The 11,876-nt window shown below is 46.1% G+C and overlaps 1 protein-coding gene across 2 annotated transcripts; it reads right to left on the minus strand.

Annotated features, from left to right (window-relative positions):
• Nucleotides 1-1,223: 1,223 nt before the first annotated feature.
• LOC144145873 (uncharacterized) lies at nucleotides 1,224-11,509 on the minus strand. Of its 2 annotated transcripts, XM_077677690.1 has the most exons (4): nucleotides 11,038-11,504; nucleotides 6,708-6,902; nucleotides 4,691-4,775; nucleotides 1,561-1,768 (listed from the first exon to the last, which is right to left on the minus strand). In XM_077677690.1, exons 1-4 carry the CDS (start codon nucleotides 11,435-11,437, stop codon nucleotides 1,714-1,716), a joined length of 735 nt encoding a protein of 244 aa, XP_077533816.1. In that variant the 5' UTR covers nucleotides 11,438-11,504; the 3' UTR covers nucleotides 1,561-1,713. The 2 variants fall into 2 exon arrangements, with proteins under 2 accessions (XP_077533815.1, XP_077533816.1); XM_077677689.1 differs by lacking the exon at nucleotides 4,691-4,775 and having other exon boundaries at nucleotides 1,224-1,768; nucleotides 11,038-11,509.
• Nucleotides 11,510-11,876: the final 367 nt, after the last annotated feature.

An 11,876-nucleotide genomic window follows, 5' to 3' on the forward strand; every position in this document is an offset into this window, starting at 1 on the left:
CTCTCTTGGCTAAACCAGAATCCAATCCGAGAACGCAGGGTAACTGTTAGTTCCGCACACGCTCACCATTTTGTTGTCATCTGACATAGCCGAATGTGCTTGTGACTGTGACAACGGTGGTTCGTGACAAGCATTCATAACGAAAGCCAGAAGACACTTCTGAGAGGCACCTAGGCCCGTTTGCTCCACCGTGAACACCTTCTGAACACATCACGAGTACACCTTGTTCAACATCTCAAAAATGGAGACATGATGGCAAGAGGCAAGAATGGATTCGCTGGCTAGAAGGACCAACAATGCTGGTTGACGGGAACACCTTATGAATTGCTAACACTGGTTGTGCCAAGAGGGGCTTCATAGACTGAATCTTTACTCAAAATGTTTCTCCTTAATGAACTACATTATTTTTCTTTTTCAGGGAGGGGGATAAGGTAAGGTTGGTCAACATTTACACACCACCATTTTGAATTATGGGGCAGTTCCTCAACGGCCTCCTCCCCAAAATTCCCTGAACTATCTGCACTTTGAGGGGGGCACTTGCTTGGTATTTACGGCAGTGCAATGAGAACCGTTAGTGAGAAGAGTACACCAGCCGACTGTTACAAAATGCACCACAAAAAGGAACGACGACTTGTGACCCAGTGGAGATTTAGCTCCCCCTTTTTTAATACGCGAAATGAAAGTATAGAACGGGTAGAAGCGGCGACAGCCAAAGGAGGACTGATGGTGGGGCCTGGTCCCATCGTGAGGCAGCTTCCTGAGCTAACCAGCACTTGCCAAAGATGCATTCCAAGTCGTCGCTTGGAGACCTCCAAATCCTCACTTGGAGATCTAGGGGTTAGACATTTGCCACTACTGCTTCTCGGAGAAGCCTTAGGTAAAGAACGAGCTTAACTGGCTACTTGCACACTATGAACAAGGTGGAGAATTGTGATGGTTGCTACAACGCTGCCTTGGAGTACCCTATTTCTCACTTCAAGTTTTCAGTGTTCAAACTTCGCCCCCTGCTTTTCGCCTAACACACTTTGACCTGGCAAAACAACACGCTTAGGAATGTGAAATTGGCCTCAAAAACCTTAATTACTCAGCAACATGTAGTGATTTGAGCACCTCCATTTATCTACAAACAAAGCCAGAACAAGACGGTTACTTTCTATCAGGGTATTGATACAATTATATAGTTTTTCCAAAGGGAAATGCTGCTATTTTTCACGAGTACACTGAGCCAGATTGTTCAGCAAATATTTATCGCAGAAAGAATGCACAACAGATGCCACATGTCTGTTTGCTACATCTCCACTAGATGAAAATTAGCCCCAAAGCCCAAATGTTCACTATTTTGAGCACATCACCGGATCCAAAGATACCACTCTGCTTTATTATCACAGGTCAGACCACACAGGACTGTGCATTGTCAAGTGATGGGCGCACCAAACGAGCAGGCAAGGCTGCATATTGTCCCACGCCGAGGTGCGCACACACAGGCACTGTCCTGTTTCACTTCCAGAAGTGCTAGGAATCGCCACAACATGCTTGTAGTTCGAAGCAAAGCACCTTGGCCATAAGCCACAGCGGCAAGTTTTGTAAAGTTGTACTGGAGAAGCTGCTGCACAACCAGTCACTTGAAGGTCCCTCGTAGTGACCCTTCCCAACAGCAGCCTCATAGCTGCTCTGCTAGTGATCTGGCCATGGCAGCCAGCAACTTGGCACACATCACTTGGGCCGCGGAGCAGTCGTCGACTGCATGGCCTGGAGCTCTTCCCAAAGCCTGCAAACGAGAGTGCATCAGACGAGGGGGAAAAAATGACTACGCTACATGTCATATTTAATCCCAAGGCATGCTGCCACAAGAATACCTACACACAACTAGACTACAACACACCAAACAATGCACTACGTAGGCAGCAAAATCTGAGGGTTAAACACCTTCAGCAATGTCGGCAGCTGGTGTGACACAGTTATCTCAAGGCACCTCCAAGGCACACCTCGATCCAAGGTGTACTGCCCTGTTTGAGTAACAAACATGCCCGCCTTGCACTCTGTTCAATGAAAGCAGATTACCGTAAATGAAAATTTTTTTGACACCTAAGCAACTTGCTATGCTTTTCCCAGCAATGTTCCAGATACAAGTGGGACTTGCTGGTGCCAATAAAAAAGCAAGTGCAGATTAAGGAATACTCAGTGTGTGAAGAATAGTTATTGTCAAAATCCACAGTACTGCTTTTGGCTCTTGGTGCAATCATTAATGAACAAATTTCAATAGAATATGTTATATGAATAACAACATGAAGACAGCCATCTCCAAGAAGCTCTGAAGGGACCATGGTCCCAGAAAGTTGCACCCTGGCAGACTGTGCTTTGGCCAACACAGGGCTCCGAGCATGTTGACATGCACCAAGCGAGAACTTCAAGTTGAAACTTCAACAATGATGAAACCCAGGTTCAACCCCTGGGGGCCACTGCCCCCAGGGGTTGAAAATGTTCCCACGTGGTTATTGCTAAACAGCTACTGTGCCAACTTGGTGTTTGGGACTTTGGCCCCACACTCAAAGGTGGCACTCAAACTCTGCCCTCTCTCAGCACTCACACAAACATCATTCACTTACTCTGCTCCAGTGTCCTGGCAGTCCCAATCACCAATTCTTTACGCTCGTTAATTTAAGCGCTTCCTTTTTGTTTGCGTTCCAGCCCACGTGCGGTTCTTGGCATCACAGCTGCATGGCAAAATGCCCTGTCATCGCCAGTCCTTGCGGTCTAATTAACACAGTTCTCATTTACTGTCTACTGTCTAGATGTGAACGCAAGTGTTCACATCTTGCAATATCCCTGTCAGTGTGTTCCAGCTCCAAGCGAGTTTTGCTGTATCTGCGCGAACCGCGTGCTCTCACTCCAGCAATTTTTCAATGCAGGCTGCGTGTGCGAGAGAGCTGTGTGTGAGAGTTATGATATTGGCAGACTATATGACATTAGTAGCGTTTCTGACATGTTGGCAAACATAACTTGTTTCAACACCTGAATCACTGCCTACACTTCAAAGCATAAATAAAAAGCTTTGACCATAATGTGGTACATTTGTTTGTTTTTATTTAATCACCACTCAAAACAGCAATCAGTGATAGCCAAACTTGCAGTGATAGCCAATCCATTGTGTCATGCTATGATGAAGCAGCAGAAGAAATGGAAACCTGTCCCATTAACCACGCATCACTCAGCAGCATTCTGTGGAATTGTATATAATCCTACGTCCAATAAGAAAGTCACAAGATATCAGATGGCAAATCCTTGAAATGAAGGAGAGCTGCATGTTTCTTCCATGACCTTGCTACTGTTGCCCGGGTGAATGAAATATCAAAAACCTAGTTTTGCCTCAACACTATTCATCATTTCATTAAAAAGGTCTGCAGCAACTCTGTGCAAATTAACTTGGTGGTGAGGAAATGCAGAGACTGGCCTTCAATTAAGGCAGTCCAATCAAGGATGGACGGCCAGTTCGGCTGTGTTTCCTAACTTATATGTACACAGTAAAATTCCTGTTAAGATCGACTCGGAGTGACTGCGAAAAGTTTTTCGTACTATCAGAAACTTGTCTCATGTGGACACGTTTTACATTGTGATCAGAAACTTGTCTCATGTGGACACTTTTTACACTGTGCATACCACAAGAGTGCAAAAGTGTTGCCTTCACAACAATGTTCTTCATAGCTGAGCTCCCATATCTGAAAAAATTAAGGCCCGTAATGAAAATCTATGAGCAACATTAGCAAAACCTTAGGAAAACCGAACATGTGCACAGAGGTCCAAATGTCATTTGAACCAAATGTCATTTGACTCAAATGGGTTGCTTCAAATGCCATTCAGAATCCGCCGTGCTACACTACAATTTCGATGGCATTTGAAAGCTTTCACAACTGTTCGCTGTGCTGTAGTGGCGCTGTTGTTGCCCCGTTCCGTTTTCGTACACTAATACAACAATCAAACTTAGGAGCAGTCCGAGGCAGTAAAATGATATCAAATTAGAAGAGACACCAGTTTTGACTCTAAATATGGCCGTCTTGCGTTGTTTTTGTTTGTGTTTTTTGCAACTGACCCACTGGTTTTGAGAGTATGAAAATTAAATATGTTGGTTTCGTATTTTAAGTAAATAAACAGTGAACAAAGTTTCACAAACAACAATATTTTGTTTGTTTTACGAACGGAAGTATATTTTTTATTGCCGATCGAAGACGCTGCGTCCGAGAGTGCTGGAAATGGCATTTGAAATCTTAAATGTCTCTCTCGGTGCTCATTTGGCTCAAATGTCATTTGAGCCAAATGGCATTTAAAAACCTAGTGTAGCAGCACAACTTGGCATTTGAGCCAAATGACATTTGGTTCAAATAACATTTAGACCCCAGTGTAGCAGGGGTATAACTGGGCTTCTGAAAATCTGAACCAATCTGGTTAGTTGGTTTGCTTTCCTTCTTTTCCCAGCAGATTTCCTACAGGATTTCCTACCACCGTTTCTCAGTGCCAATTCAGTAAGTTGGTGCGCGTGCTCTGCCTTCCTTTTGCTTTAATCTTTCCCCACTACTTTCAAAGATTCAGAGGAATCACCAGCCATCCAAAAAGTACATTAACCAGGTGGTACAGCCAACCCTCGAGTGCATTTATCCACGTTGCGACAGCTGTTTGGCACATGCAGGCAGTTCACCTGAGAGCGACGTCAGCTGCTTCAGAATGTGAGCTGCAGACTGCAGACATCCCTGCACCTGCGGCACTTTTCCTGCGAACTGAACCTGAAATCGCAAAAAACGTAACCCGACTTATTTGAAAGCAATGCAAGGAATAATGGCAGACAAATAAAGGTCACAAAAAACGCACCACGAAAGAGTAACGTACACAAAACCTCGCTTGCCGTACCTGGCTTTTGCCAATACGAAAACCAGCATTGTGATTGTGAGTCACCTATAATACGACCCGTTTAAGATGAACGAGGAAACTCGCCGTGGTGGCTCAGTGGCTAAGGCGTTCTGCTGCTGATCCCAAGGACGCGGGTTTGAATCCCGGCTGAGGCGGCCGCTTTTCTGATGGAGGCAAAAAGCAAAAACGCCCATGTGTTCGAGATTTCGGCGCACGTTAAAGATCACCAGGTGGTCAAAATTCATCCGGAACCCTCCACTACAGCATGCCTCATCGCCTGCGTTGCGTCGGCATGCTAAACCCTACAATCAATCAAGATGAATGAGGGAGAAAAAAATACCATGCCACTGTTTAGAACGAACGATGCGAGGCCACTCAACCTTTTATTCACAAGAAGAGCCAGCACAGTGATTTGACCTTGAGCCTATTATGCTGTGCGACTTCTCGGTGGCACAGCATTCTGGGCATGTCAGTAATCATAGCTTAAGTTACATTTGCCAAATACAACTGCTGTCCTAGCGCACCGTAACGAAGAAACATAGTCTTGTTAGGATTCCATAACTAAATGTGTCTCGTCGTAACTGAGAAAAGTTTGCAGACCTACGCATCTTTTTGAAAGATATGGATATGCAGTTAAAGCAGTTATAAAAAACAGACTAAAACAGCAGAAAATTTAAACAGCGGTGCGTTGATTTGTTGCAAAGTCCACTTTTTCAATTCAATTAATTTCTTTATTTTCCTTTGAGAGGAGGGGGCTGGAGCTATAAGCTGTGAATCCAGCTTCACAAAGGCTCCAGACCCGTATACAATGGCATCAGGGTCGGTGGTGCGACACCCGTCATAGGTATAACATAATTGAAATACCCATATACAACAACAACAACACTCAACATAACCAAAAAAAAATTCATTATACATATCGTAAGAAATAATATACTTGTAAATCGAGAACAAATGGGCATACTGCAGGCGAGACCCTTGTTGTCATTTTTACAGATTATAAAAATAAACAATGGCTGTGCAAGTTCTTAAATTGTCACCTTGTTGTTTTCACAAGAGTCACAGCTCTTACTAAAGGAGTATACTGAAAATTTGGCAGCCATTACCTGGATCTTGTTGTATGCACTAAGCCGCTATCAACCAGCATTCATGGCTTTGTAGTTTTTGACGGACAGCGTGACCATGTCGTTTTCATAAGTGTAACATGGCCAAATGAATGCAATCGACAAATGGCCCGTAAATCTATTTGGCCTCATTGCAGTTGTTCCAGTGGAGATAATTGGTTTCAATGCTAGTAAAAACACACAGGCCACCACTGGCTACTTTTTAAGTGGTACGATTGTGTCTGAAAACACAAACAGAATCTTTGTAAAAAGTTTCCAATTGTACTCTTTTTTTTTTTTTTTTTTTAAGCGAGCAACACCAGCTCAGCCTTACAAATACGACTGTCGGTGGACAGCAACTCTAAACATTATATGTTTTATAAAAATTGGGGGCGAGTTGTTTAGAAAGAAATGGGCATAAAATAAGAACTTTGTAGCATCCAAAAATAAATCTAGTACTTCGAATCAGTATGCACAATCACATATGCCATCAATTTCTCATCTTAGCAGTTCAGATAATGGAACAGTTTTATCCAGGGCTCTCCTACCACAGAAGACAACTTTAAGAGATGCGTTTTGTTCATACTGGGTGAAATTTCGAGCCACAGTTCGGCCTCACAGTTGTGCAAATTTGCATACGTCACTTCAAAGGGAAAAGCACCCACACGCTTTCTTTCTCGTAAATGCAGAGTTAAATGTACTCACTTTCAGATTCCTTCCTTCCATGTTGCGTCTGCACTGCTATACTCTTGGACTTAAGCTTCAGGTTTGCCTGTGAAGACTTGGACACCATTGGCACGCTGCACTGCGTTGACGAATTGCCTTTCCCCGCCAAAAGCGATGCCAAAATGCTACAGCTTCCATACTCAGCAGCAGATGAAAGTTTCAACAGCCTTGAACCTGAGGAAGAAAAATGTACAACCCCACATGGCCCGCAAACTCAGCCGAACCGCTAATATTTGTGTTGATTATCCAATGTTCACCATATTAAAAGGGCCGGTCAAAAAACTGCTCGGCGTTAAACATTACACTACAGAAATGTGTAAACAATAGCTGTGGCTTAGCTCAGCAAAAAGCTGCTTCGTTTACCCTGGTTAAGCCTTGGTTTCACTTGGTTAACCTTTGATTGGGGCTGTCGCAGATTCGTCCAAAGCCTGCCTTTGTCTACAGTTCTGGTCTCTGCTTCCGGCGTTTTGCGGGCCGAACTGCACGCTCTTTAACAGAGTCCGATGCTAGCTTCGCTCACTTGGAATTCCAGTCCCTCTCCAGTAAAGCAGCTCGCCGGGCAATATCCGCGGGGTGGTCAGACGCCGCTTGCCGACGACGGCTCAAAGTGTTCCGCTCCCAAAGAATGCTCCGAAAAGACAGCCCGGTCTCGCTTTCATCTAAGGCCAAGCTCGCACTGATAGGTGAGCGCAGCGCTCCTGTTAGCATCCACAGAGATCCTCCTCTTAGCGCTCTATAGTCACGTGGTCAGGCGGCGACCCAGCTGCAGAGAGCGCAAGTGCCAACCCATTGGCGGCGAAGCTCGGCATGGCCAATCATGTCATGCGTTCCCAAGGCTACAGCGCAGCTGCGGTCAAATGAAGGTTAACTTGGCGGCTCGACTAGGTTGTAAAGTTTTGCTTTAAAGGCTAGCACTGCAGAACGCGTAATATGCGAGCATGTTTGGCATTGAGCTGAAAACAAAAAAAAAAAAAAAAAAAAAAACTCCCAAGGAACCATTTTGTCCTACAGCAGCGGGTGGCCAGCAAAGCTATTCAGTTTACCGAAAACCACACGAACGATACTGACATATACACAAATGCGAGTTCAAAGAGAATTTGCACCCTCGTCAGGAAACGTGTCTCGCAACGCTGCTGTCTCTATTTGCGAGCCTTTTACATTTTCACGCAGCACAAATGATCGTTCCCTTGTCTTAGCGCACCTATAATCGCCTGCGGCTTCTCGCGCACTGTCTCGGTCGGTGTACGCCGCGCGAAGCTGCCGATCACGCTGCCCGAGCTGTTATTCCCTCCGATGTTCCTTGTAGGCACGTTGATCTTCTCGGGAGCCCTCACGTAATAGGCCAACACTTCTCTTCATCGCTTAGTTTTATTCGCCCTGATCATCTGAAGCATGTCTGAAGCATCTGAAGGCAGACGAATCAGATGGCACACAAATGCAAAATTGTAGCGGTAGAGGCAGGCGGTCTCATTTTGTTTCCAGGAGTTAAATGCAACACACGTTATGGTTGCGCCTAACAACGCGCATAGCAACCGGCAGCGTGGGGAAAGTGCCATGCTTGCTTTGTAAACAAACATTCAATGTGGCGGAGCTTGGCAGCTACGAAGGCAAAGCATCTGGTGGGCGGGTTGACAGTTGCTACATCGGCTACGCTTATTTAGTGGCTCTAATGCACTTCGTGGCCACGCCATCTTCCGAATCATATTTAGCCAAGTTCTTGTAAGATTATCTATAACAGCAGCCCCAGAAAGTGAAGCTTCACCCCCTCCTGTCAGGCGAACCACATAGCTACGAAATTCATCCGCCAGCCGTAGTGCCAATGGATGTGGATACACATGTTCGTCTGACCTGTGCCATCATCTTCAAGTTATTTCCGATTGTTTGTAAAAGGTTATTTGAGATCGTTTAACTGCAGTTTTCAGTGCCGTTGTCATTAAAAATAGCAAGGGGGCCAATTTTGAATTGCCACGAAATACGTCCTTCAAGTCATCACCGTCGAATGTGAACAAAATCTGACAGAACAATAAACAAGAACCGACATTCTTCAGCTTCCATGCAAGACACCTAAAAAAAATAAAAGAAGGCTGTGTCCAGCATTCCATCTAGACGGAATGATAACAAGTGCTAAAGTCCTGTCCAGACGGAACGCGAAGGGAAGAGTGCCGAGTTCCTTCCAGACGGAACGATAACAAGTGGTAAAGCTCCGTCTAGGCGGAACGAAGTGCTGCGGGCACGGAGCAAGATATCTTGCTCCGTGGCTGCGGGTAACCTGTTGTCCAGACCGAACGAACGTTGCGAGTGCAGAGTTCCGTCCAAACGGAATGAAAACCACCTGATTAGACGCCATTTCTCGTCTTGGGACTTGGTGTAGAGGCATCGCCTCTGCTTGTGGATGTTATATTTGCGGGTTCCATTCCCCGCGGTTTGTATTTTTTCTTTTTTCGGTGCCATGCCTAGCGTTTTGTAATAGCTATACTTCACGCCCGCTTTACAATTCACGTGGTGAGGGCAGTCAGTCTTGACTTTCACTCAACCGGCCGAACCGCTACCGCTCACTGCAGCCGAGGCCAACGTAGCGACCGGGAGAGATCATCTGCAATTATTAAATGTGGCTAATTGCCAGTGACTCTGGCTAGTCGCTGAGCATGGTAATACCCGTGCTACACGAGCGTTTCGAAGGCCTTTGAACGGAATGTCGGTTGAGTCAAATGCCACCTTTGAGCTGCTACATGATGTTTTTAAAAGGCATTTGTTTGAAATGCCGTTTGAGTCAAAAGATCACGACAACCCACCTTTAGGAAACCCAAAGCCAATTCTCTCGCACACAGTTTCTGCATGCTGTATTTACAAAAATAATTATTTACGAGTAAAGCTTGGTTTTTAAGAGCTCGTACTTACTAACTTTTCTTTTGTTTTTGTTTACTATCACTTGGTCTACGATTGCAAAATAGCTGGGTACTCCCAAGTCCCAACATCGGCGGTGAAAAAAAAGAAATGCCTACGATGTGCATGCTGGGCTCGTGCATGCAGGTTATAATAAATTTTATCACTGATAATTGTGTTTTTTGGCCCATTTTAACTCTAACATTAACTTTTTTGTGATTATACAGGAACAAAACTGTGCAACAGTGGTGACGCCAAACATGGGCGGTGAACGCAGAAACTCAACTGCCTTCGAGAATTGTCGCATAGATCCATGGAACTCCTTTTTCCAAGGCCACTTGATTCAAATGTCCTTTCAAACATCTGCATAGCGCAGGTATAAGCGTAAATACATAACTTTTTGCATTTCAGTTCATGAAGTGCTTGCACAGACTAGGTGCTCCGTCTGATTGCCCGCTACGAAGACACTCAACGAAATATTTTCTTCAGCGCCAGGGCCTTATCACACACACGGGGGCCCTCCCTAGGCTTAAAAATACAGGGTGTTGCGACCATAATTGGAACACTTTAAAAATTTTTCCTGAGCGAACCGCCGCTCTGTTCTCGTTCAAACTTCACACGAAGGTCGCATTTTGTGGTCTATTTTGTTTGACACCGGGAACAACGACGGTACTTACCTGTTTATCCTGAAAAACAATAAAAACCATTTTCGCCTATGGGAAAATGGCGGCTGATTTGGACGTGCGAGCCCGAAAACGGGGTTTTCTGTTCTTTTGCTAGCTCATTCCTAGGTGCATTTTCTGATCATCTGCTGCACCATTTGGCTCCTCGTACCGTGAATCCCAAACGTGCGTTTCGCTCTGCATTTAAGGTGGTTCCCCCGCTCCAAGATCAACTTGCGCTGGCTCGCACGTCCAAATCAGCCGCCATTTTCCCATAGGCGAAAATGGTTTTTATTGTTTTTCACAATACACAGTTAAGTACCATCGTTGTTCCCCGTATCAAACAAAATAGACCATAAAATGCGACCTTCGTGGCTAGTTTGAGCGCGAACAGAGCGGTGGTTCGCTCAGGAAATTTTTTTAAAGTGTTCCAATTATCGTCGCAACACCCTGTAAATGACTCGGCCCGGGCCGGGCCTAGGCTTGAGACGACGGGCCCGGGCCGGGCCTTAAAATCAGGTTTGTGCAGTGCTTGAGCCTCAACACTAAGTCCCAAGACGAGAAATGGCGTCTAATCGGGTGCTTTTCATTCCCTAATATAAAAAAAATTTCACAGCATATCCACGGGGTGAATGATGATGAGTGGGCGAAGCTCCTGAGGGGAAATCATCGGTAAAACCGTGACTCTTCAGTGAAAGTTCGCCCACTACATCTGTGTCCGAACGTAACGTCTAGAAAGTCTCGCTTAAACCGCGCGTCGGCACCTTGGGGTTGAGCTCGCCTGATGCGTTTTGCAGACGCCTCACGAGCTCTCACTGCATCGGGGTCTGCCTGCCGATACGCGCGCTTTCTCGCCGCTTCCCGTTCTCTGACGTTATGGAGATCCTCTTGGCGCCGCAGCCGTGCCGCTTCGCGTACGGCAGGGTCCTCGCGCCGTTGCCGTGACGCTTGGGCCTCTCGTTCTCGAACGCTGGGATCTTGGCGGCGTCGTCGCGCAGCCAGACGACACGCTTCGGCCTCCCGCTCTCGTACGGCAGGATCTTGGCGGCGGCGTCGCGCAGCTTCACGGAGCGCTTCTGCCTCGCGGGCTCGCACATCGGGATTCTGTCTGCGAGCACGCGCTGCCGCCGCCTTGCGCGCTCGCCGCTCTGCAGCCTTATCCATCGGGCGACTCCGAGCGCGCGCCAACAGCGAACGGATTTTATTACAACGCTCCCCGCCATCTAGTAAACAATCCAAGAACTAAACTAGTGGTAGCCACGCCATCTAGTAAACAATCCAAGCGCATCTTTTCATCATATACAAGTACCGCCATCTAGTAAACAATCCAAGAACTAAACTAGAGGTAGCCACGCCATCTAGTAAACAATCCAAGAACTAAACTAGAGGTGGCTACATACATACGTCGAGGATGGACAGACCCACGCATTAAGGAGCTTCGCCCCTAAAACGTTGGTTTGGACGGAACTCCACACTGCTTCAGCCTCACCACGAAGTCTCAAGACGAGAAATGGCGTCTAATCGGGTGCTTTTCATTCCCTAATCTAAAAACGTTGGTTTGGACGGAACTCCACACTCGCAACGTTCGTCTGGAATTCCGTCT

This window comes from Haemaphysalis longicornis, unplaced genomic scaffold (assembly GCF_048455015.1).
Source record: "Haemaphysalis longicornis isolate Haplotype H1 unplaced genomic scaffold, Haemaphysalis longicornis Haplotype H1 scaffold_7, whole genome shotgun sequence".
In the NCBI taxonomy this organism is placed as follows: Eukaryota; Metazoa; Arthropoda; class Arachnida; order Ixodida; family Ixodidae; genus Haemaphysalis; species Haemaphysalis longicornis.

Excerpts from the sequence above, each read along its gene's own strand:
- LOC144145873 (XM_077677689.1), bottom strand. The coding sequence starts at position 11,437 with ATGGATAAGGCTGCAGAGCGGCGAGCGCGCAAGGCGGCGGCAGCGCGT. Across the intron at positions 6,903-11,037 it reads CAGGCGAGCTCAACCCCAAG|GTTCAAGGCTGTTGAAACTT; the intron begins GTGCCGACGCGC and ends TTTCTTCCTCAG. Across the intron at positions 1,769-6,707 it reads TGGAAGGAAGGAATCTGAAA|GCTTTGGGAAGAGCTCCAGG; the intron begins GTGAGTACATTT and ends TCTCGTTTGCAG.